At 31.6% G+C, this 27,968-nt stretch overlaps 1 protein-coding gene across 3 annotated transcripts in view; it reads right to left on the reverse strand.

Moving 5' to 3' along the window:
• BRINP3 (BMP/retinoic acid inducible neural specific 3) overlaps positions 1–27,968 on the reverse strand; it is a 399,003-nt gene that overhangs the window by 345,295 nt on the left and 25,740 nt on the right. For all 3 annotated transcript variants that reach the window (XM_045983654.1, XM_045983655.1, XM_045983653.1), the window contains exon 2: positions 26,952–27,237. In XM_045983654.1, the coding sequence (XP_045839610.1) occupies positions 26,952–27,187 (236 nt within the window). In that variant the 5' untranslated portion in view covers positions 27,188–27,237. The remainder of the gene's footprint in view (positions 1–26,951; positions 27,238–27,968) is intronic.

Genomic DNA, 27,968 nt, shown 5'->3' on the forward strand with positions numbered 1-27,968 from the left:
TAACACCAATGATTTAAAAACTTAACAGACAGATGTTGATAAATACGTAGATACTGTCTCAAAATAAGCATGGCCAAACTCTAAACACCGAAGAACAGTGCTTTCCATCTTCCATTAGTCTCCAGCGACCAATTTATTAACAAAATGTACTAGAACAAAGAAAGCAAGTTCCAAATTAGTTGTTTCAAGGAAATTTGGATTTTTCACTTGCAAATAATAGCAATTCTTTCTATTATAATTCACCATCATCATACTTAACAAGGCAAAGGTGCATATTACAAAAAAGTCTAATGCTTCACTCCTTGGCCTAGAAATATAAACTGTAAGCTAAATAAAGTAAAATGGATCCCATGAAAAAGGCTTATGCACTGTGTAATGTCATACAACAGCTAAGTTGGCAAAACCTTTGCATGACCTTAAAGAACCGTACTTGATAGAATTATTTCCAAATCAATAACCATTAGACCCAAACAATGTTGATTTGTGCCTTTCTGAAAGGTAAATGGCTCAAACAGAATCATTGCAATAAAATCTTCCTCTCTTAACAGTATTCATTTCAATAGGAAGCCAATAAATCTGACTTTCATGAAAAGCCAATAAATAATGAAAAGCCCAGCATTTTATTTTTAATCAGCAAAAATTTAAATGCATTGGCATATACAATGTCAGTATTGCAAAAAAGTTTCCCAATTATATATTGATATATAAAATATGCAGCTTTGAAAGTGAAGAAACATGCATTTTTTTTCAATTACTGCAACATAACCCAAGAAATGTAAACTTTAAATGTATCTTTTAGTTTAGAAATATGCAATGGAAATATTTACCTAAATTCAGAGGATAATTTTCAGGATCATTTCTTTTTTTTTTTTTAAAGATTTTATTCATTTATTTGACAGAGAGAGATCACAAGTAGGTAGAGAGAGAGAGAGAGAGAGAGAGAGAGAGGAGGAGGAAGCAGGCTCCCTGCCGAGCAGAGAGCCCGATGCGGGGCTCGATCCCAGGACCTGGGATCATGACCTGGGCCGAAGGCAGAGGCTTTAACCCACTGAGCTACCCAGGCGCCCCTCAGGATCATTTCTGAGGGAAGAAGTAAACGATTCCTGGTCTCATCTTTATACCCTCTATCCCCCTTATAAAATGAAAATAATAAAACAGAAATGTTGTATGGCAACACTAAATGTCTAATATAATTTGCATGATTTTATTTCATATACTATAATTCATAACATTTTACCTTCTTATACCTTATGGGAGAACATGTGAACTAATTAAATTAGATGTATTTACTAAAATGTAATACTTATAAAGAATGTATGAAACAGGGCACCTGGGTGGCTCAGTGGCTTAAAGCCACTGCCTTTGGCTCGGGTCATGATCCCAAGGTCCTGGGATCAAGCCCCACATTGGGGTCTCTGCTCAGCAGGGAGCCTGCTTCCTCCTCTCTCTGCCTGCATCTATGCCTACTTGTGATCTCTGTCAAATAAATAAATAAAATCTTTAAATAAAAAGAATGTACCAAACAGAAGTATTTATTTTATAAAATTAAGGAAAAATTAAGATTAAAAAAGTGTAATCTCAATTGTGTAAAGAATGCCTAGAAAAAAATACTAGAAGAAAATAAATCCAAAGTTAAATTTGGTTCTCTGGGTGGTGGGTTTATAGATTTAACTTACATATTTATACCAAGCCTGTTCCAATCAAATCATACCATTTCTTCATACTTTTCCTTAGTTTACAATTCTCTATAATACCAATTAATTTATTAATCAAAAAATAGAAAACCGTGCTCTAAGAAATATAATGTTGAATTCTGTTCAAGACAGCATTATGTTGTAAGCAAATTTCTGACTTTCTCTTATGCCTTTTTTAGGAAGGTCTAAATAAAAGTAAGCTCAGGAATTCGTATGAGATCTGAAAGAGACAGTGAATATAAAACATCCAGTATACTCTTTGGAATCTTGGACAATCTATAAACACTGAATTTTCTGCCATTTACTTCTCTAAATTTTACATTTGATCTATGGGTTTGTTTACTCTTGTATCTTTAAAAATGTTATAATCCTAAAATCAGAGACTTTTTTTTTTTACTTATTATTTTCATTTTAAAATAAAATTTGCAGATGAGCTTTGAAAAGACCTCTATGCCTCTCAGCTACACGTGTGGGGAATAAAACAGACTTGTAACTAGTGTTAGCCAAATGAATATTGTGTTCTGTTTAGGCAGTATGCTTTTGTTTTTAACTTTATATGGGGAAAAAGGGAAGATAAACAATTACATCTTCTTATAAAAAAAAGTTCTCCTAAATTTTAAGTTATTTAAAATATTGCACGTCTATATACACTTAGTTAGAATTATTGCAGGATAAGACTCATTGAAGGATTACATGTACAAATGAGAAATCACATAGGCAAAATCAATTTGGAAGCCTTCTTTCAACAAGAAGCATTCTCTATGAAGTAAAAACAGGTTAAATTTAGATCACATTCATAAAATAATTTTAATTATTTTTAGTTATACAGGATATCTGAACTCTAGATCTATAAAGTAATAAATTGTGGGGTTAAACCACTAAGTTTGTGGTAATTTTTTACAGCAACAATAAAAAAACAGCATGCCTATTGGTACTAAAATATATTATGAATAGAAATTTTTGTGGTTTTAATTCAGGAAAAGGATGGTTTCTAGTTCCATCTCTTCCTCTCCATTAATATCTGACAACGAAAATACATACTCATGTTTCTACTTAAAAAACAAAAAATCTGTGCTCAAACTTGTCTCACTGTCTTTTCTTCTTGAGAATCCAGAGCTTTTTGTGAATGTTGTCTGAAATGTCTGCTTTCTTTCCATTCAGTAAAAGAAAAAAAAAAAGAAAAAAACAGTTCTGTTGAAGTATCACTGATATACAAAAAATTGCCTATATTTAATATGAACATTTGATTTGTTTGAAAATATACATATCCCTATGGTACCATCATCACCATGAAAGTCGTAGACATCCAACAAATTCCAATGTTTGTTGTGTTCTTTGTTTTGTTGCTGTTGTTGTTTCTTTTAATGTTTGTTTTTATTTCCATTTTTTTGTGGTAAGAACACATAACATGAAATCTATCATTTAATAAATTTTTGAAGTGCACGTTATTACATTGTTAATGATAGGCACTGTTTTACAACAGATCTCTAGAACTTACTCATCTTGCATAACCAAAATTTGGTGCAAATTGAATAACAGCAGCCATTTCTCCCATCTCCCAGCCCCTGGCAGTCACTATGGTGTTCTCTCCTTCTATGAGTTTGACTATTTTAGATATCTCATAAAAGTGAAATCTTGTAGTATTCTGTAACTAACTTATTTAATGTAGCATAATGTCATGTTGGTTCAGATGGCAGGATTTTCTTCTTGTTTAAGTCTGAATACTCCATTGTGTGTATATAGCACATTTTATTTATCCATTCATCTGTCAACATGCACTTGATTTATTCCCATATCATGGTTACTTTAAATAGTGCTGGAATTAGCATGGGAGTGCAGACATGGTGTTCTGTTTTATATACTGTATCTTTGGATGTTAACTTTGGAATAGTTGATAGAAGGTTTCAAAATCAGTTTCCCATAGAAGATTTTAATCAGGGTGATAACATGATCAGAACTGTGACTAAGAAGCATTCATATCATATATAATGTGATAGATATATCATAGATATATCATATATACTGTGATAATGAGAGCACTCATTAAAGAGATGGAAGAAGAGGGATAAGACAAGAAGCTCTAAGTGTTATCAGAGAAACAACAGGAGAAACAAGTACCTACAACTACAGACTGAAGAAAAAAATGAGTTTAGACCTTGAAGTGTGGTCAAGAGGAACCTATGATACATTGACATGATGCCAATAATAATCATAATTATAGCAACGTGACTTACTTTATGCCAGGCACTAGACTAAGGGCTTTCCTGACATGCATTATTTAGCTGAATCCTCATATAAAACCTGTAAGGTAAATACTATCATTATCTTCATTTTACAGATGATGATACAGATAATTAGAGAGTTTAAGTGACTTGTTCAAGGTTACAAGTTATTGAATTGACAAGACCATAATTCAAACCTAGGCCATGCTTTTTAATTATTATTCTATCTAGCTACTCCCAAACTGTCACTAAATTGAGAAGACTTCATTGGCTCTAGTAATTAAGAGATCACTCTTTTTGAATTAAAGCCAACAGATTTTGTGAAGAGCAATAGGATAAAATACCAAATCTATTTTCCTCTGTAGGCATTTTCATTAAAATACTTCTCTTCACAATTTTTATCTTGTATATAATTTTTAGAAACATTACCTCACTTTCATAATGTCATCTTTACTTCTTTAAACATAAAAGTTAAGCAAAGATAAGGAAGGTTCAAAAGTCATGAACAGATGGTTTTCAGGACAAGAAAACAGATTATAAGGTTCTACGCTCACTCATAATGAAGACAAGTTTAAAAACCAACATATCACTTTAACCTATAAGGCCATTGGAAGCAATAGCAAAATTTTACATACATACATCTTTTCATTGACTAGTATCATTTATAGGCATTTGTTCTAAGATATGTTGATGCATGTGAACAAAGACACATACACGAAGGTATATTTTATTTCATTATAAAATATAAAACTCTTGATAAGATTCGAGGAATCTTTAATGTTTATAGGTATTTTCTTTTTTTTTTTTTTTTGTTTATAGGTATTTTCTTACAGTCTGGAAGATTCAGGAACATTTCTAATAAAATCTGACCTGACTTTAGCCTGATCTCTTCTATTTTTCTTTATAGTGATGTCAGCATTGATCACCAAATACAGACATTTACTTTAAATTTGATCCTCATCAGAGATTAGATGAATCCTTGGAAGAAAAGATTTTCAAACATCATCATCAAAAAAACATCAGTTTTGGTTTTTTTTTTTTTTGGTCTAAGTATTAATTTAAATTCCATGATTAAACATACAGTATAATATTAGTTCAGGTGTAGAAACTGGTGATTCATCGCTTACAATCTTGTGATAATCATCACAAGTGCCCTCCTCAATACCCACCACCCATTTAACCCATCCCCGCCCATCTCCCCTCCAGCAACTGTCAGTTTTCAGTTTGTTCTTTATAGTTAAGAGTCTCTTTTATGTTTTGCCTCTCTCTTTCCCACTCCCCTCCACGTTTATCTGTTTTGTTTCTTAAAACCACGTATGAGTGAAATCGTTATTGTCACTTTGTCCCAGATTTCAGAGTGAGAGAGAAATATTAATGCTGTGACCTAAACAGAAAACCATGGCAGAAATCTAAGTACCAGTAATGCTATACGAGTTATTATTGTTATTATTAAAGGTTTTATTTATTTATTTGACAGAGAAGGACATAGTGAGAGAGGGAACACAAGTAAGGGGAGTAGGAGAGGGAGAAGCAGGCTTCCTGCTGACCAGAGAGCCTGATGCGGGGCTCTATCCCAAGACCCTGGGATCATTACCTGAGCTGAAGCCAGATGCTTAACAACTGAGCCACCCAGGTGCCCCCAGGTTATTATTTTCTTTAAAAAAAAAAAAAAATAGAATCCCAGTTACCAGAATCTGAAACTGTGTAGTTCAAGTTGAACTCAAAAAATATGGATAAAAAAAAATATATATATATGGATAAAGGCTCACTCCTACAATGTAGAGCTCTAACCATCTACATTTTTTTTTCATTGGGCTAAGATTTATACAAGGGGCTGACCTTGACTATTCCACATGGTAAAGGTCCAAGGGTCCCAATTTGGGGGAAAGGAGGAATACAGAAATAGGAAATAAGTCAGAACCTCATAACTAAGTTTTTATAGTGAAAGTATATTTTAATTTTATATGTGAGTTTTCTCTTATCTAGATTTAGCAACTTCAGCCATTATAAGAGATAATTTCCAATTCTCAATGACATTTAAAGATCATCAGATACGAAATGAGTCTATGATGGCATTGCACATTTTCTTCTTAGTGTGAAATGCTGAAGTATTGACAAAAAGCCATAATTTAGCTTTATGAAGCAAGGAATTCAATTGTTATGGTTCTTGCTGTTGGAGACAATCTATAAAATGAAAAAGTTTAATCTCATTGTATAATTAATAAGAAATCAAATTAATGGTGCTATAAACTACTCAAATATGCTTATCCTATTCAAATGATTATCATGAAGATTTTTTTCATAGAAAACTTATTTCTGAGTAATATGTCTCATGGAATTACATGATAATGGGGTAATTATTAGAAAGTCTCAGGAAACAGAAACTATATGACATTACGTATATATGTATGTTACTTTAGCTAAAATGTTAGTTTGAGCAGCCATGTCTAAAAGTGCAGTATGTTTCTGAATTCCCATAACATTATTAAGTTTAAAATGTCTCTGGAATTTTATTAGAAATTTTGTTTAAATAATATATTTAGTGACTATTGTTTAATTAATTAATTTTAAACACATATGATATTCTATGTGCATAAGCTGCATTCAAATATTTATAAGCAAGTTTAAGACATTATTTCATACAGAAATTTAATTTTGGAAATTTAATTATTCTTACTTAAAAATGATTATTTTAGGGGGGCCTGGGTGGCTTTGTGGGTTAAGTATCTGCCTTCAGCTCAGGTCATGATCTCATGATCCTGGGATAGAGCCTGAGTTGGGCTTCCTGCTCCGTGGGAAGTCCCTTTCTCCCACTAATGTTCTGTTTGACTGAAATAAATGAAATCTTTAAAAAACTATTATTTTCATAAATTATTAAACTGAAAAAGATGATTTCATTTTCAATGGAGAAAATCTCATGGGAAAATGAATGCATTCATACTCATAAATTTTGTCCATAAACCACAATTTCCTTTAATAATTTTCTACTGTGTAACTGTATTTGTTTTCTGTTAGATAATGAAAATTAAATTAATATTAATCTATAATATTATGCATTTTATTCTGAAATGTCATTCAAAAGCTTATGTGCGTTGCTGAAGCTGAATTGAAAAAACAATAATAATTTGCACATAAACCCATGGGCCCTAATGGGCATTCATTTTTAGTAAAAACAAGAACCAATAATGGTATTAAGAGGAATGTACTAAAGGTAATAGGAGAACACAGTAACAAAGTATATCCATGCATACATGAATGTACATACAAATGGGAAGACTGATGTACCGGAAATAATCAAAACTGCAAATCACAAGTATATAAATCCTAGCAGTTTCCTATGAAACAGCTTCTTTATCCACATCTTATTACTGCTCTCATTCACATGCAAGTCAAATTATGCCCTACTTAACATAGCTTTCATATTTAAAGTCCAGAAATCATGGACTTTTGTCTTGAACACAATATTAAAGTCATGAATTTTATTGCAATTGGAAATAATGGAATATCTAATTTTGTTCTGGTACACTTGCACCAATCCTTAGGTGAAAAATTCCCAAGCTAAGGATCCTAAAATCTTTCCTAGAAGGCCAATAACCTTGTGACCTTCTTAGATAAAAATTACTACTACCATATGGGAGAAACGTACTCAAATTAAATTATCATAATTAAAAAAAAGATCCAAATTTGCCTCTTAACGTCTTTGAATTATAAATAGCAAGTACATGACACAAAAAATGCTTAATAATTCACTTAAGATTATGTTCTTAAATAAAATTGTTTCTAAATAAAATTATCTGAATTACTCATCTCATGGACTATAACAAAAAATTAAATATAGAAAAATGTATTCAATTGAAAATCTTGTCAAGCAAACAGAATCATGACACTCAATTGGCTCAATTGTCCATGGCTGAAAATAAAGAAATGCCTTGGTATAAAGTACAAACACTTGATGCCATCTGGAGGAAGCTTGCATTGGATTATCGTGTTTATCGACCATATATTACGTGCAAAACTTTGTGCCACATGGGAAAGTCACAATAAGATACTTTGTTTTCTCCCAGGAAGCAGATACTCTCAGGTAATTGTCAGGCAATTAAGTAATTACAATATAACACATTTAAGTCTTACCAATTCTACCCTTTTAATGAAGACAAACTTCATCTTAGTGAGAACTGATCACACATTTGGTATAATCAGTATTATTTGACGTGGCTATATGTTTTTGTAAGGTGTTTATATTACTCAATTTTTACTAAAAATAATAAGTGACATCATTAGGTTTCTTCAACAAAATGCCAAGATAGCATATTATATGTCAAAATACCTGTACTCTATTCCTCTTGCCCTCCAAATAGATAAAAGTGATTTAATCTTTCTAGACTTTCTTTTGGCCATGTCCAATAAAACCAAAGACTTCTGAGACAAACCATCTCTCTGGTTTTCTGTCTATATTAACATTCTCTTCAATATAACTTTATAATTCCAGAAAATTCTTACCCAGGAAGGTAGATTTCTAATAACTTTATTGTTCACTGCAGAGTCCTCCTGATACGACTTATGGACTTTTCAAAACAAAACAAACAATAGTTTATTGTCAATAGTCTTTGAACCCCTGGCCTCAAAATCCATCTTTCATCGCTGTCTAGAAGTCCTGAATTATTACATCCAGGGTCCTTATTCAATCCTAATAAAACTTCATACTATTGATATTGATAGACCCACATATTTTTATAAGTGAAACTGTAAAACCTCTGTTATGTTATTCTAACATTACCTTCTCCTCTCTGAGATACTTTTGGGTCTCTGTGGTGAAATGGTGGTAGTGAGAATAAAATCAGCTTTGTCTTCTCAGCAAGTTGCTTTGATAATACTTTGGGAAGCCAGGATTCCACAATGTTATTATTTAAGCAATCTTATAACTATATTTTAGAATGTTAAATGACTTCTTGGTATTTTACAATGGTTACAATTTAGCTATTTAAAATTATGTGGAAATGTAACTAACCCATTTCATTTTACATTGATAGAATTGTAGACAACAAAATATGTTCAGGATAAATGGATATTTTAAGAAATAATGTTCCACAGGATTTTGCTATAAATTTTTCCTTTTAAGAGGTATAGTGAAACCATAAATGTATGCTAAAATAAATATTAGGGAGGGTCACATTTATATAGCAGTTATTTTGCAAAAGCATATCTTTCATTCCTCAAGATTTCACAGTAAAATCAAATCTGTAAAAATCAAACTGTAAAAAGAGAGACTTCCAAGTCAATCACCCTTAAGATCTCTTCCAAATCCAAGACTTTTTGTAGAATCACTCACTCTTTGATCATTGCATATTATTAAACACAAACTTTAAATATTTTGACAAAAAATTATAAAGGTGACAAAAATATTGATTTTGTTACAAAATAATATAGAAGAGAAACATAAATATTATTTTTAAACCACACATTCATTTCTTCAGACACCAGGTAACCCTATTAACAGCTCATTTGCTCACTTTCCCTCTTCCTCTAACATATCACCCCTTTCTGTATGTGAATTATGATAAAATCAAGACCACATAAGTATTTATTCTGTATTAAGAAGATTTTCAGAATTACCTTGTCAAAAAGACATACTGCCTGACTTTGAGGAAATTTCTATTTTACAAAAAGGAACTCCATTGTTAAGTTAAACTTGTAACCCACGTTGGGGTTGAGGGCTTATTACATGAAATCCAAAAAGTGCCTTAACATTGAAAGACACTGGAGTGATTTTCAGAAAGATTCTACCTTTAGAAAATACTGGTATATACTAAGTCCAATTCCATAAGACATTTGTGAATAACAATTTTGTTTGAGCTAACACCTGGGTCAAAGATCCATTGAAAAGCAGGGCACTAACCAAGGAAGAGGATACGTTTTCTCTTAAGATATCCTAACAATAAGGCACTTTGGGGTGTCAAAGCATGCAATAACAGAAAGGACAAGTTAATGTCAGCCCTGTTGTGAGAGTTCCCTGTTTCTCTTCACAGGGTCCATCAATCTCAGATACCAGAGAGCCATTCCACTGGTATTTTGGGGTTTACCTATATTCATTTTTGCCCCTGGTTGCTTTTGGTAGAGTAGAAATGGACCACATCTTTCCTGATTTGATATCACTCCTTCTACCTACTCAGGGTTTTGTTTTGTTTTGTTTTAATTTCCCCCAATATTTAATTTAAATTCCAGTTAGTTAACATAGAGTGTAATATTAGTTTCAGGTGTAGGATTTAGTGATTCATCACTTACTTACAACACCCAGTGCTCACCACTACAAGTGCACTCCTTAATACCCATTAACTATTAACACATCCCCCCTCTCCCAAGTACCGCTCAGTTTGTTCTCTATAGTTAAGAGTCCGTTTCTTGGTTTTCCTTTCTTCTCCTTCCCCACTATGTTCATTTGTTTTGTTTCTTAAATTCTACATATGAGTGGAATCATATGGTACTTGTCTTTCTCTGACTTATTTCATTTAGCATAATACTTTCCAGCTCCATCTCTCCACTCTGTTTAACAATATCATTTTCAGAATTCTGGTGGTATGTGTGGGAGATGGCACAGAAGAGGATGGGAATGCAAGTGAATCTGTGTCTTCCCTTTTGGCTCTGAAATAATTCAGGGCAACAGACAAAGTGAAAGTGACTTACCCTGTATTCTACCTTCCTTATTTCTAGGAGTGGAAAATGTGTTGCTCATAAGTAGGTATAATGTTCACATAAAGATAGTATGAAGAAGAAATGAAGAGTATTTCAACATAAATTGAATATATTAACATAAAATGTTTTTTATGTAATCCTAGCACCCAAAGTGGTTTGAGTTTCCCATTTTAATTTATTTTGAAGTTTAAAATAGCACAAGCATGGCATAAGACTCTCATATTTAACCAAACAAGGCAGGTGTTAACAACCAGATCAAGAGTAAAGTACAGCATAGTAACTATGGTTAATATTGTTACATTTTCTGTGTGGAGGTTCTAAGAAGGTGGATCTTAAGAGTTCTCATCACAAGAAAATAAAATTTTGTGACTATGTATAGTCACAGATGTTGACTAGACTTATTGTGGTGATCATTTTGCAATGCATACAAATATTGAACCATTGTGTTGTACACCAGAAATTAATATAATGGTAAATGTCATTATACCTCATTTTTTAAAAGAGTTTATTTCAAGGCAGGAAAAATGACAGTTCATTATTAGTTTTTATAAGAAGTTCTGTGTTTGCATGTTTTGAATAAGTTAATGGTAGAAAGATGTTGAACTGTGTGATGATCTATTTTAGGAGTATTACTAAGGCCAGAAACAGAAGGGAGATAACTTGATAAACTAAGACCTAAATAGAAAAGCTCAACAGTGAACAGTGCCAGTGAAAAGATTAAAGTATGAACATGGTTAAGATGCCAGAAATAGAGGTAGAGAATCTGTCTTTAGGAAATATAATATTAAGTTCATATCATATCAACAATGATCCTATTTGCTCTAATAAGGGAACTGGAGATAAGTAAGGGCAAAAACAGGACTCAAGACGTTAAGTTCCTGTGTCATGGACACATTGTTTATTTTCTTTTTGATTATTTTTCTATTAGTGAAAGGAAAGGAATCATGATGCCTCATTTTTTTTTGAAAAATACTTTGAATAACCTATTTGATCTAAAATATACTAAAGTAACATTCAAGAATCTTACTAGACTACATTTAGTAATAGATACTACTGCAGATATCAAACATATTTTTGAAAGCTATAATATAACAGAAAATACATTCGGTGAATGTTTAGAGTTTGATTATAGGAAGCAAATATTTGGAATTTTTATAAAATAAAAATACTAAATTATCATGGCAGAGTCAAGACAGGAAGCTTCTTTGCCATCCAATAGATTTAATTTTTTATTCATGTAGTATACATTCCTTAAATACCATTCTTCTTTTAGAAGCAACTTAGATTGCTTATCCTGAAACATTACACATGAATTTTAGAAATTATTTTCTAGAAAAATCTGAAGTTTTTATATTCAGACATAGTGTTCACTAAGTAGAATTCTTTAAATCATAAACTTATATTCAAAACAAATTCAAATATTAATCCTAAAGAAAAAATATGCAGCCAGTTCTGTGGCACTTTATATACATTTACATTCAATTTCTGTTAAAATGATAAACCCTAATTATTAACATTATAAAATGGCTTCTGTAAGAAAGATGATGAGTGAGAACTTTGCTTCAATTGAATCTCAAAGTGAGAAATAAGCTCATTGAGTTTTCTGTCATTCCCATTTATGACATGAAGACTCAGAGGAACAGAGGGGTGATATAATTTTCAGGTTTACACAGAAGGTAAATGATAAATGCAGGCCTGAAACCTTAGTTCTATAATGCTAATTCATCTTTTCTTTATCCTACTGTGAGTCATCTTTACCTCTCCATTCATACAGTGGGATTAAATTAATATAATGCCAAAAATTAGTAATTTAACTCCTTACTTAAAGATCAACTAAAAAAAAGATTAAATAACTTTTCAATAGAATATAAGAAGTATAAGATCACAACTTAAAAATAAGAATTTATGAATATAATTTCAATATTTAAAATGAAAAAGGAGTGTCCTAGATTGAATTTTTTATATGTTAGGTAAGAATAGAAAAAAATGTATTTAATTTCCTCCTTAGATGGGTTTGTTAACCTAATAGATCAACAAACCATTTGGTATTCTGTGAAATTTTTAAGGGTTATCAGGAGATGGGTTGAGGAGAAATGGAGTTTAGTAGTTATGTGGCATGAGCCAGACTTCGTACAGATGAGTCTAGGGACTGGGGACTGGGGGTGGCATACAAGTATTTCTCATCCCAGGAAGACGCTACTGGTCCCATATAACTCCTAAGATCCCTAGCGATAGGGCTTTCCCTGGGAAGAGTGATTGCCGCAGTGGTGGCTCCCACCTGAATCCCCTGTACTCTGAGCCATTCCTGGCAGCGTATCCTAGCCCATCCTCTCCTTGGCCCTCCATTTGGATCTGCAAGTACTCCCCATACATCCCTGAGAAAATAAAACGCACCTTTTGGGATCCAAATGTGCTGTTTGTATTTAACATGGTCAAAAATAGTATCCTAATGCAGAAGCCGGGAGAAGCGTGGATGTTAACATAGATCCAAAGTGCTCTACCTGAAGCCTTTGGGGTTAAATGCATCTTAATTCAGAGATTTTCAGATTTTAGAGGAAAAATAAGGTAGCTATTATGTATGTTTTGTAATATGTTCAGTTGAAGGGCATCAACCCCTCATCAAATACATCAATATCCCTGCAATGAAACATGAATATTTGCATTAAGTACAAAAACATAAACTATAAATAGTTTCCCATCTGCCCAGGTCAGGAAAAGTTTTCAAGTCATGGGTACTATGAGAGAATGGCTCATTTTCAGAGCTTTGAGATTTTCAAACTGTTGATAAAGAACTTTGAATATTTACAAAATTTGAAATGTATCTAGTTGTGGGAGGGTTTCTCAAGATGTGGTTGAGAGATGTATTTTTACTTTTATTCAGCTAAAATTATTGGTAATACAAAGGAGTATATAGGGGACATTATTTTGAAATATGAAGATCTGAAATAAAACAAGGTGTCAGATTACAACATTCAAAAACAAAATTCTCCACAGATTTGGCAAATGACTAAAAATGTTTTTATATTACATGAGATATGAACACACATGTCAAACAATGACATGACAAAAAGCATCCAGTAGAACCAAAATAACTAGAGTAGATGGATTTTAAGGACATTTTTATTCACTAGAATCTTTAATATAAAATTTAAAAATCTTACTTCTGAAAAGATAATACCAAAAAATAAATTATCTGTTTTTTATAACAAACCAGGAAAAGTATTTTTATGTGTGATGAATTTAGTGGTAACTGAAAGATCACTCTTCATATAATAGTTAACCTTTTAAAGATTACATATTGTGAGGAAATACTTTATACATTTTAATCAGATATATTTATTTAAATCTGATTTTCTATTATGTTTTGGGATGATACTAGTTCATGTCTTTAGGAAAAGATAGCACACAAGGCTGCAGCAATGCAGAGCCTTTGCTAATTTCAGGCTGACAGGAAAGATAGTTTAATTAGTAGGCTGCTAATATCTATTTAAGTGAGCAGCCTGAGAAATGTTTACTAGGAAAAGGACATGCAAATGTGTGGTAAGGCCATTCTCTTTGCCTCTTTTCAATTGTATTGAAAAGGAAGAGAATGAGTAGTCTCTACATATATGGAAAGGGAAGGAATTTACTTTTAAAAAGGGAAACCGACACAAAAAGTAATCATATGTCTGTGTGTGTGTGTATATATATACATATATAGATACATATAAAGCCCTTGAATAATGGGAGAGTTAAGGGCATTGACCCCATACACAGCTGAATATCTCTGTATTACTTTTGGTTTCTCCAAAACTTAGCTTCTAATAGCCTACCCATGGCTGAAAATCTTATATCTGGCATAAATAGGTGATTAACAAATATTTTGTATATGTATTATATACTGCATTCTTATAATAAAGTAAGCTAGAGAAAAGAAAGTATTATTAAAGAAATCATAAGCGATAATACACTTATAGTACTTCACTGAAGAAAAAATCTGTATATATGTGGACCTGCACATTTCAAACCTATGTCATTCAAGGATCAACTGTACTTTCTAATATTGTGGAAATTTCTGTTTCTTGACCACAAATAAAACACTCAGAGAACCTTTAGTAATTTTTTAATAATACTGAAAAGCATAAAAATTTCTCTTTTGACTGTACTCAAGGTTATTAGCTTTTACACTTAAACTAAAATGGTTTATTAATATTTTCCTATTTTGACATAATAGAGTACTTTTTAAACTGCCTTTGTTTACCAGAATATTTAGAGAAATAGATGCAAGCAATATTAAGAATATATGGGTGGAGGACCTGAATGCATTTTTCCAAAGAAGGCATACAAATGGCCAAGAGACACATGAAAAGATGTTCAGCATCACTAATCATTGAGGAAATGTAGAGCAAAACCACAATGAGCCATCATCTGATTCCAGTCAACATGGCTAGTGTCAAAAAAACCCAAAGCAAAACAAAACAAAACAAAACAAAAAACATAGTAAGTTTTAACAAGGATGTGGAAAAAAAGGAAATCCTCACACACTCGTGGTAGGAATGTAAACTGATACAGACACTGAAAAACAGTATGGAGGTTCCTCAAAAAATTAAAAACAAAACTACATAAACCTGTAATACCACTTCTGGGTATTTACATAAGGAAAATAGAAATACTTTCAAAAAGACATATGCACCCCTATGTTTATTGCAGGATTATTTACAATAGTCAAGATATTGAAGTAACTTGTGTCCATCAACATATGAATGGATGAAGATGTGGTATACACTTACAATGCAATACTACCCAATCATAAAATTGAAATCTTCCCATTTGTGACAACATGGATGGACCTAGAGGGCGTTATGCTAAGTAAAATAAGTCTGACAGAAAAAAACAAATACCATAAAATGTCACATATATGTGTAATCTAAAAATTGAAACAATCAAGCAAGGAAACAAAAACAAATAGACACATAAATAGAACAAACCCAGTGGTTGCCAGAGGGAAGGGGGTATGGGAATAAATCATAGGGATTTAAAGTACAACATAGGGTATATAATTAATAATATCATAATAAGTATGGTGACAGTTGGTAACCACATTAACTATAATGAGCGTCTCATAATGTAGAATTGTAGTAATCACTATTTTGCACACATGAAACCAATATAATATTATATGTCAATTATACATCAATAAAAAGTATATATATGAACATCCTTTGTGTAATTTTTCTCAACCAAATTTGTTGGACATCTACATATTATCATATGCCACTTTAGTCTGAGAAGCAAATTTCAGGGTTAAATATTACTAATTAATTGATGGTAAGACTCTTCTCTAAACTGAAGGAAACTTACTGGATGATTCTTACATCCTAAGGCAGATTATTGCATTGTGATTCTAACTGAAAATAATGAGAAAAATAAGCAATTTCTAGAAAAAATAATCTCAAAAAATTAAAAAACGCTACCTCCATTAAAGAATGGTCTAAATATAGATATTAATTAAATAAAATCTATTACAAAGTACAAGTACTCACTACAAATTTTAGCTTTAACTCTGGGAAGTACAATTTGAAGGTAAGGGTCTATTCTTTTACCATGATTCACATTACATGCTTATTAAAGTCAAAGAGATAATATCTTAATATTATATCTTTTAGCTAATATTTAAAAGTTGGATTTTTTAATATTGCAATTAAATGGCAATTGCTTTGTTTTCTATTAAGGCAGAGAAAGGCATAATGAATGTTATTTAGGACCTTTCCTTACTTAAAATGAAAAATATAATGTAAATGGCTTTTTAAAATAACAGTCCATTTAAATAGACACAAAAAAAGCCTAGAAAAAGGATTATTACTCGTTTTTCCCCCTCCAATTTTTAAACCTTGTATTTTTGGACTAGTGCTTGATTGAAAAAAAAAAAATATTAACAATTCAAAAGCCCCAGAACAGTGATATCAAAAGAAAACAATGCTGATAATTTTGACAATTTTATTTGGAAGAAGACCACAGAGATAATGACACTGAAGGATTTGGTAAGGTGGAACTAGAGAGGGCAAAATAATCAAACTAAATTCTTTGTTTGAATGCCAAGAATCATCATTGTTATTTCCTCTTCTGTATATAATTGTATGAACTGGCAGTCCTGTTCATTTTTTCATTTTAATAGCAACAAACATGAATGTACTATTAGACTAAAAATTATTACTTACAAATTATAGAAATTATGACAACGAATGCCTTTTATTTATAGTTATAAGATTATATACAATCTCCTTTAAGAATTGGCTTTTCTGAAAGTCAATTATAACTCCAAAATCCTGAATTAATATTTTGATTCTATTTCTTACTAAAATTTTCCCAATGACAGCTAAAGGATACTTAAAGTATGAATTCATATGTATATTCAATTGTGAATAGAATTAAATAATAAAATTTTAAATTTATTATATGGTTTAATCTCAAAATTAGAGATGTAGCTAAATAGAGTTGTTGAATAAATATCAAATATCAAATAAATTTAGGTTATTTATGTATAAAATCATTATCTAGAATATTCTCCCTAATTTATCATTGCACGGTAAAGTGTGCTACCAGACTAATGGAATGATTTGTAGAAAGTCAACCAACTAGGAAAAATAGCTTCCTTCCATTACAGCCTCTTTAATAGAAGATATAAGAAATAGAAAAGAATTTGAGTGGTATGTAGGGAAATACTACAAAATTGATGTTTAAGTTTGTATAAATACAGAGTAATATAAAAGATTCTTGGATTTTACTTTTTAAAAAGTATTTACAAGCAACTTTTGTAAAGGAAGGAATAATACACATAGCAAAATTAACCACAGTTGATTTATTTAAAGCTTATCTATTTCTGATATTTTTCCATTTTGCTTTTGAAATTACAAGCATGGAACTTTATAACTCAAAGGATCTTTAGAGATCTAGTGTACTCTTAATTTTACAAAAAAAAGGATACTGAAGTCTGAGAAATTAATTTATAAATCTGAGGTAGCACAGTTCTTAGTAACGAAGACTGAAAACAATTCATGTCTCCCTACTTACAGTCAAGTGGGGATATTTTCAATGGCATGAGCATTGGTTTTGAGACCAAGCAGCCCCAAATGTAAAGACTACATCTTTGATGGGCAAGCAACTAGATTGCTCCAGAAATATAAAGATGGATAAAAATAAAGAAATAAAATAATAATAATAATAATAACAATATAGAAATACAATAGGAAGATGGAGAAGTCTTGCTTTGAAGGCATTCAGAGTTTAGGGAGTCAACAGGTGATTTTAGTGCAATGGCATGTAAGTACAATGAAAGGGATATTCAGGAATACTAAGATTAAAAATAAAAGGACAACAGTTTATGTTTTTATTTGTTAATATGTAAAAAATGGGAATCGTTATATTAGGTTTGTTTGGGAAATTAAATGAGGTCACATATGAAAGCACAATCACATAATGAAAACACAATATTGAGTTCTATCTCTTTTCAGTGTAGAGTCTTGTCTATACTCTCTGTTCCATTAAACATTGCTGGCTCATTTTATAGTTCTTCTTTTGTGATATAAAGTTGTTTTATTATAATTACTTTGAAAATAAGTGTAAAGACTCACAGAGATAATGTGTTTCATTTTTTAAGCTTTATTTTTAACTTTTATTTAAAGAATCTTGGTAAATTGTAATAATTTCACCATTAATTATTTGAAAGTCATGTTTCAAGTGTCTCTCATCTTAATAGTTTTAATGACATTAAGTATCTTGACTGATCATAGAATCACACTTATTATAGAAAAATGTAATAAAAAATCTATAAAATTTTTCAACCAGAGATGAAGCAAACAGATACATTTACTTCTAATCTTTATACTCCACGTATGTATATTTTTAAAAAGTAAAATCATAGAGAAATCACTTGAGCCCTACTTTCTATTTTTGAGTTTTGGAGTTTTTGTCTTTTATTTAACTTTGTATTTGAAAAAGTATAAAAAATTTCTCATAGTATTAAATATATTTTAAAATAAAACCATATTTAATGTTATTAAATCTGAATTTTTTTTTTTTTTTCTGAATTTTCAATTTTAGGATAAAATAGTTAAATTAATTTCTCTAAATTTATATTCAAAATAATTAGTTTTAAGGTGATGTGGTAAGATTTCAAAAATTCTAAAATGTAGGGATGGATTATTTTGAAAAATTTTGCTTGCACCAAAATAAATAAAATTTCATAAATATTCTATATATGTGTTTAAGAAGTATATCACATTTAGCATCACATGTTCAACATTATAACTCTATATATGATACAATTGTACTAGATTCCATACTCAAGTTATCTGCTCTTTCCCAATCCTCATTGCTTGTGTGTGTGTGATCAGTTTCATCCACGAAGAATAAGAATGGTAGACTAAAATCTCACGAGACAGTTATTTTTTTTAACTTCCTTTAAAAGGTCTAGTATAATATACCATTCATTAGATAGTATTATATGGATTGTAAGAGAATTAATTGATCATCTTTTCGGCTTTTATGTTAGGGCTAATTTTGTTTTAGGTAACTGCTAATAGCATATTCAAATATATGTTTTACATATACATGCATTACATTAACCACATGTTTGGTTTTTCTGAAGTCCCCTTGTCTTAAGTTATATTTATCGTTTTCTTTTTTTTTTTTACTTTTTATGTTTGTTTTTATATGTAGTAGTAAATTTTAAGATATATATGATGATTTTGTATCCACTTGTCTTATGCTTAAGGTTTGCAATAACATTTAAACTTATTCTTACCAGTTCTATTTTATAATTTAAGTAAATATAAATTTTGATTCCTCACTTAAATTTTTGTAAGATTTTACTGTCTTTAACATGGCTTTTCTTCTAGGTATTTATTTCTATCAATTGAGCTTATAGACCCATATGACTTAATCATGATCTTTCATGTTAAATATTGTACCCTCCAAGATTTATATTTTAACATTTACATGCAATTTCATAACCATCCTTGCAATTTGTATACTCACTGTGTGTAAGGATCTTTAATGTGAATTTTATTTTTATTGCTGCATTTGATTTACTTACATTATTATGCCATCTTACCCAATTCCCTTTTCTTTTTAAATTATTTTTTCCTTACCATCTCCTCTGTTTGTAGATTTTAGTTTCTCACAACCTATGGAGAAGACAAATTGCATATGTGTATAATACTTGTATATGTGCATATTGAGGGGGGAATCATAAAGAGGTCATCTCTTCCACTGACTTTTTATGGTAATTTTTAAATTTCTTTTGTTCTGCCAGGTTTTTTATTTGTTCCTTTATTCCTCCTGTGAGCATGGTCTCCCTACAATGTTACATGCACTCTGTTGTACACTACAAACCCAAAGGTGCGATTACTGTCTTACTTTATTTATGTAATATAGAATGGAGAGCTCTATCAATATGTAGAGTTTGCTAAGAGACAGTATATGAGTCACTATTTCCCACTTGCTTTTTGTTTGCTGAAGAGTGCACTGGGCTTAACTATCAGTGTGTAGCTGTCTTCATCTAATGCAGGAGTTATCCTGACATTAATTTTTCTGACAGAATGAACAAAAGAAGTCCATGAGAAACTCTACTGACTTCATTCAGGGTTCTTTCTCTTTTTATTTCTAATTTACTTCTGAGAGCCCTTGTCACTGATACATAACCATTAATGTCAGTAATCACCTTTTTCCTCATAGAGTTACCAGAGAAAGGATAAAATACATTACAACCAGTTAAACTGCAACTTAAATAAACAATGAATGATTTTTTTTTTTTTTAGTATAAGTATGTCCTACATATTATATGGGTCATACTTAACTGGCAACTCTCTATCTACCATATTATTTTGTGGAACCACTATTTCCAAACATGGTAAGAAAAAGAGAAATCTTCAAGTATTCAATCACTAAGTTCTACATCTGAAACTAATATTACACTGCATGTTAACTAACTGAAATTTAAGTAAAAATTTGGAAAAAAAGAAAGAGAAATAAATTATTTATACTCTGATTACATCACCAAGCAGGGTTTTGCAGTGGAGAGATGGCTGCCCAGTTTCTACTAGGTCCCAACTCTGGGCTTCTGAGTAGGTTGCTGAGTATGTAACGCCCAGCATATTTCAGGTAACTATCACTTTTGTCAAGACTATTTGGCTTCCTCTATCTTATGTATTTAAATATGATTGCTACTCCAAGATTCTTATAACTATTGAAATGCCTCTCATAGTTTAGCAGAAAATAGTGTGTCAACTAAAATCTTGTGTTGTGATGAATTTTCAACCTCCTCCCACGCTCACCTTCTTCCATGGATTCATAGTCTTTTAGGAGGAAATTTAAAGTGACTGCTTTTGTTAGAAATTGTGATTTGGAAGACATTTTCAGCCAGAATCCTCTTAGTTTTTTTTATTTAAAAATGTAGGCATCCTTAAATAAAGAAGGTCTTTATAATAAATGCTATCTTTACCATTTCATATGATTTATAATATCATTAATAAATACCTGTCCAATATATATTCCTGATGAAGAAGAGTTTCATAATTAAGTTTCAACTTAATTACATTAAGTTTCCCCCAAACTTAGAGGTTTAAAATAAGTTGTTTTTGTTTTGTTTTGTTTGTTTGTTTTGATGATTCTGTAAATGAATGAGCAATATCATCTGAGCCCGGCAGAATAGTTCTACTCCTATACCTAGGGTCACTCATGTATTTTCAGTTTTCTACTAGTTCGGCTTGGGCTGAATATTTTAAATGGCCTCATTACTTGTCCAGTGATTGTTTCTGTCTGATACCTATCAAGCCCAGAGAACAGCGACTGGTCTGGTTCTTCCCTGCTCCATGAAACCTCAGCTCCTCTATTGGTCTAGAGGAAACATCTTCATGGAGTAGCTTCAGATAAGATTCAGGACAAGCCCACTGGACACACTTCATAAGACATTGCCTGCATCATTCTTGCTGATGTCACACTGACTGAAGCAACATGGATGGCCAAGCCCAGAGTTAGTGAAAGAGATAATACACACTGTTGTTGAGAAGGGGAGGCCAGATACACTGGGAACCTTAAATGCACAGTTGTACACAATTTTATAGGTCTCTGGCAACAGAGAATGCATATTAGATAGAAGGATATATTTACTGAGCAAAGCTGACTAACACACGCAAACATAGAAATAAGAGTGGTAGATGGATTTGGTTTTTGATTGTCAACAAGTTAGGTAATTATCTATGGGGACTCTTATTTTGTTTCTGGCTTTTTAAAAAAATATAGTAAAATGGTCATTGAATTTGGTTTAGAAATATAAAATTGTTTATTGTTTGTTTTTTGTAGACATATTATTTAAAAATCTCTGAATGTATTAAGGAGGGCACGTATTGCATGGAGCACTGGGTGTGGTACATAAACAATGAATCTTGGAACACTGAAAAAATAAAATAAAATTTAAAAAAAATCTCTGAATGTTAGCTTTTTGAAATCGATATAATGATAATCAATGAGAGGCACCTGGGTGGCTCAGTCAGTTAAGCATATCTCTTCAGCTCAAGTAATGATTTTAGGGTCCTGGGATGGAGCTCTCAGTTAGGACCTAGGATCAAGCTCCAAGTCAGGACCTGGAATAGAGCCCCAAGTCAGGATCCTGCTTAGCAGGGAATCTACTTCTCCATCTCTCTGCCTCTCATCCCTGCTCCCCTCGGACTCTATCCCTCTCTCAAATGAATAAATAAAATATTTTAAAAATAATAATAATGCCATCAATGAAATGTTATAGCAAAAATAACATATAAAAATAATGGAAGGTCTTTGTAAACAAATAAAAATTTTATTTTTCCACATGAATGCATGTATAAATACTAAACTGTGATGGAGTATATACTGCTCTTATAACAAAATTTATGAGCTTAATAAACTTTAATAATAAATACTGAATGTGGAAAAAATTAAAGAATTTATTTACTTAATTGGAGGATTTCAATTTTTTAATACAAAACTGACACAATATTTAATTACTTTAAAAATATTTTATATTGTGGGTGTCTGGGTGGCTCAGTGGGTTGGGCCACTTCCTTCGGCTCTGGTAGTGGTCTAAGGGTCCTGGGATCGGGCCCTGCGTCAGGCTCCCTGCTTGGCGGGGAGCCTGCCTCCCCATCTCTCTCTCACCTACTTGTGATCTCTGTCTGTCAAATAAATAAATAAAATCCTTAAAAATTATTTTATGCTGTGAAATATAAAATAATATATGAATAACTGTCTAAAATCAATATTTAGAATATAAAGAACACCATAGTAATGATCACCTATTTTAAGAAATTCAGTATCGTCATTTCCTTAGAATCCCTCATGTTTTACCCTAAAAATCCTATCCTTCTTATTTCCTCATAGAGATAATCATTATCTTGATTTTTGTTATAGTAATTTCTTTGCTTTTCTTTAGGTTTATCTTTACATATGTATCTCTAAATAATATAATTTAGTTTTGTGAATTTCTTAGAATCATATTGTGTGCAAATGTTTCCTGTGTTCAGTTTATTTCACTTAACATTCTGGTTTGGAGATTCATCTGTGCTGCTACTGAATGGCTATATTCCTATTAATTATATATATGTGTGTATATATATATCTTATAACATATAGGTATGTTAATATACCTGAATTGACTACTATCTTTTTGGTGTTTAATGCCTGATGTTTTAAGAAATTCTTATATATCCCATTATCATGAAATACACATTTTTTCTAGAAATAAATGTTTTTTTCTAGAAACAACATTTTTGTATCTCTTGTGTAGATCCTTATTCCATATTAAGTAGATTTGTATATACGATACAAAGAAAGAATCTGATTTCTGCTTCCCTCATATGGATACTCAAATTGCATACCCTTTATTAAAAATCTCACCCTTTCCCATACATACACTATTTCATATTCCCCTGTCATATATGAAATGTCCATACATTTGTTTATCTTTCTAGACTATCTTGTCCTTTGCATAGCATGTTTTAAATACATTTTTTTTCAGAGATCATGACCATGAAAACCAATAAAGCACAGCACCTAGCACTTATTTCAATTGTGTCCTACTCTCACTTAAATTTTGCTTTGAAAAATTATTTCAAGGATTAAACTAAGTTGTAGTAATAGGACATATCTTTAGATTATCTTGGAAGATTCTAAGAAAAGCATCATCATTTTCACTGTGATTCACTTGTACATGTGCTTAAACAAAGAATAGTAGAGGTTTGGAAAAAAAAAAACTTTTATTTTGTATCACCATATTTGAAGATCTATATATGTTTCTTTTATGAAAATAAAAATCACCTCCTTATGACATAGAACTTATAGCTGTGATTCAAGATAACTCTAAGTTTGAGTTATTAAAAGTGAGTCCCTTGTCCAGAGCTCTTATAATTTATGAAAAGAATTGAGAATCTCCAGACCTGGAACAAATGATGCATTTGCTGGTGGCCATAATGCCTAAGGGTATTTTTAGAACATAATAACCAATCACATGTTTCCAACGTATTAAAGGACCAAGTATACTCCAATTCTATGCTTTTGAGTGGACAAAATTTCTCCAGCATAGCTCATTTTCTAAAAGTGAGGGTACTTAAAATGCCTATGCTTAGGTTCTATCATCAATCTTCAGCTAAGAAGGAAAGATGACTAAAAACCAAACTTTTAGTGTTAACCAAATAACAAGTTAAGTGAGAACAAGTTCATTCTTGGTCTTCCAATTCAATGATCTACTCATAAAATGATCTTTTCTTAAGTCATAATGTTGTTTCAGAACAAAAATCTTAAAAAATCTAATTATAGCAGTTTAAAAATACAAACATAAGCCTTGTTAGTTGAAAAAAATGCACTTTGTCAAAAAATAATAACGGCAGTTCCTTTTCCCCTCTATGCCTTGACTATGATCCTAGTAATAAATATTCAATGATTATGATCTTGTTATTCTATATTTAAGGTGAAAAGAAAAATGTGTTGCTAGAGAAGGAGATAAAATGAAAGCAATTTGAAGAGATTTTACCTAATTATTTTAAGACTCTTAATATGTTTCACATTTTAAACTAATGCCTTTAAGAAACTATATCAATACAACAGCCCACATGAAGAAGCTTATGACAGCAATAATAAACACTAGTAGAATTTGGTTGATCACTTTTTGAAATTATGTGGTCTTTTAAAATGATTATTCTAGCGCCTAATATGGAAAAATATTAATTTTCCTTCTGTGTGTCTTAAATACAAATTCTGTATATCAGGGCAAACATTTATAAAAGATAAAGTCCCTAATAATTATTTTTTAAGACAAATACTTTTTAAAAGTAAAAACAACAGCAAAAAACTATTTTAGTCCTTGGATTTGAGATTCTCTAATATCTCAGATACAAGTTTAACTTCACTAGGAAAAACGCTGACCCATTATATTGGATGCATAGGTCGATAGAATTTTCTGAAATTTAGGTAAATACTAGTCGGATAAATGAAATGTCTCACTGTTCTGACACAAAAGGAACCCTCATAAATATATTATATTGTTCACTGTATAGCACCCATCCAAGGTAACATAAGAAGTTATAGCCTGCCCCGGGCAGAGCTAAAGGGATGCTGTATTCCATTGTTTATAAACAGACAAGTCGAACACATGTTTATTAGAACCACAAAGGCAAAAACATAGGAAGGATGAGGGGTATAGGGCTAATGTAGATCTGTAAGAATCCAGTCCCTTAAAAACTAAAGGGAATATATGAGTTTTGCAAACACATCCCAAGACATTATTTTTCATTATCTTTCACTATGGTGATCCAAATAATGTCTCTTTCATTCAACTTAGAACCTCTAAAGACATGTCAAGCCATGTTTTCGACTCACAGTTCATCGACCAATAAACAGCCAAACAATCACACACCAGACAATACCTCAGACCTCCCAGTAGAGATGTCAATGGATCATAGAGACACGCTCTGGGCTAGTTTGTTTGACAGACTGTTAATAATCTTCTTGCAGAATGCTGAAATATTAGACATTCTTACAACCTTAAATTCAAGTAGCTCCACACAATTTGTAAAGGAAATCTGGCTAAACCAGCAAACACATGTAAAAAGGAATAAAGCTGGAATCATATTATATTGACTGTTTTCTGCTGCATTTCAGAAGGAAAATCTTTAATATTTGTTATGTCATTTTTTTAAAATTAGGATAAATCTTTTTTGCAGACTTGTGTCCATGCTCTGGCTGCCTAGACTAAGGGACTTCTTATTAAACACACTCACACACACACACACACACACACACACACACAGAGACATGCATAGAGCAGTGTGATTTCATGAAATTGTTCAATACCTTCAGTCTGTTCTGTAAATATGCATTGATGATAGGATTTATAAATTTCTCACAATGCTGTGTGAAAGACTACATACAGACCAGAAGCACAGTGCCCTCTGGTGCACATACAATATAAAATAAGATATTTATATAACAGTATCTACATAGATGCAGACACAAAAATACAACACTAAGTTTTGCCTCTACATAAATGCTAAAGCAGCTGCTGGGAATTGTAAATTTCTATCATGAAGAAACAAACCAAACTGATAACTGTACATAAAACATTCTTTATGGCAAAGATCAATACAATCTAATCCAGTCAGGCAACCATTTGTACACTCCTCTATTTAATGGATTCGCTGGGCTTGGGGAAGCAGGCAGGCTGTTGGACTTAATATATGACTCCTTTTGTGTAACTTATTTAGATTCAAATATATAAGAACAGTCAAAGTTAAAGGCCATATATCTTAATCCCCTCCTTTTTCTTGGCCTTTGCTGGCATGTCACATTTATCTGCTACTTCTTTTTAACCCATCACCATTTTCTCCTTTTTACCTTTAAGGGGAAAAAGAATGAGGTGACTCAACTTCTCAGTGACTAGCAGAAGATACCATTTCCATTTAAGCTAAAAAAAAGAGGGTAACATAGCATGGCATAGATAGAAAGGAATCTCAAATTCACTTAAACATTTGGCTATTTAAAATGATAAACTCAACCTCAAAGTTAATTGGAATTTATTTTAGGGAGTGTAACATTCCTAGAATTTGAGACAGATGCACAACTGGTCACCATTACTAGTTTCTTAGGTTTTTGGTTTTTTAATGGCTTGTTCCATCTATAAGAAATACTTTTAAATAACAAGAAAACAGTACTATTGTGAATGGTAAATAATAACCCTTCTGATAATAACCCTTTCCCATCTGAAACTTTCCCTTAGAGAAACTTACTTACACACAACTTTCAAGGAAGATAGCTCTATAATTGCTTTCCCTTTGCTTCATACCTGTATATCTTGTATCTTGTGCTAAATCCCTGCCGGCTTCTGTCCACAAAATCTGTGTATTCCTGTGAGCGATGGAAGGGTCCCTTATCAGAGAGGAGCCAGTCGAAGGGGCTTGTGGCATGCTGATCCGAAACAGCAGCAACCGCTAAAACCCAGCAATGAAGACTCAGGGCTATCCACTCCCATAGAGCCATCAGAGAGAACAATTCAGCACCAGCTCTGCTCCGCCATATCATGCTTCCACTGGGAATTTAGAGCCTTCATTCTCTTAGCTTTCCCTCAACACCTAGACAAAATACACAGGCAATTAGTTAGCCCCTAGAAGATTCTTTTCTAGCAATTAAGGTGCTGAGGTAGGAAATTCCTTTTTTGTTTAATCTAATATCATTTGTTTTAAATTAAATGATAGCAAAAGTAAATAAAAACTAAAACGACATCCTTTTTCCCCCCCGCAAAGCTGTGTGTCTTTCAGACTTTGTGTCCTTTTGTATTCATTGGAAAATAAGTCGCTGAGTCATACCAGACTCTGCCATGACAGTGTCAAGCAGCCACCATTGGTTTTGAATAATCCTTCTTTTTTGCTTAAGTGTTTATAACATTGGACACTTTCCAAATACATATTGAATATTTTAATTATCTCAGAAATTGTGTTATGAAATAAATGTGTTATCTCAAATTTGTGTTATGAATGTTAATATTCAGTGTATTTTATTGTTTACTTAATGTTCTAAAATGCTTTAAAATGAATTAAAATTCATTAAAAATTAATTAAAGATAGGTAATTACTTTCATAATATCGATACTAAAAAGGAGTAAAATTGGTACAAAAATACATAAATAAATTATTGTGTTTATATTTGTGTGTGTGTCTATCTATCTATCATCTATCTGTCTCTGGAAGTAAATAGATGGATGGATGTGTGGGGGTGATGGGTGGGAGGGGAGATCTGTGTTTTCTCAGATTTTTTTTCCCATTATTCTATTAGGGACAAACTTCCCTGATTATTAAGGCAGAAC

Source organism: Meles meles, chromosome 17 (genome assembly GCF_922984935.1).
Source record: "Meles meles chromosome 17, mMelMel3.1 paternal haplotype, whole genome shotgun sequence".
Taxonomy (NCBI): Eukaryota; Metazoa; Chordata; class Mammalia; order Carnivora; family Mustelidae; genus Meles; species Meles meles.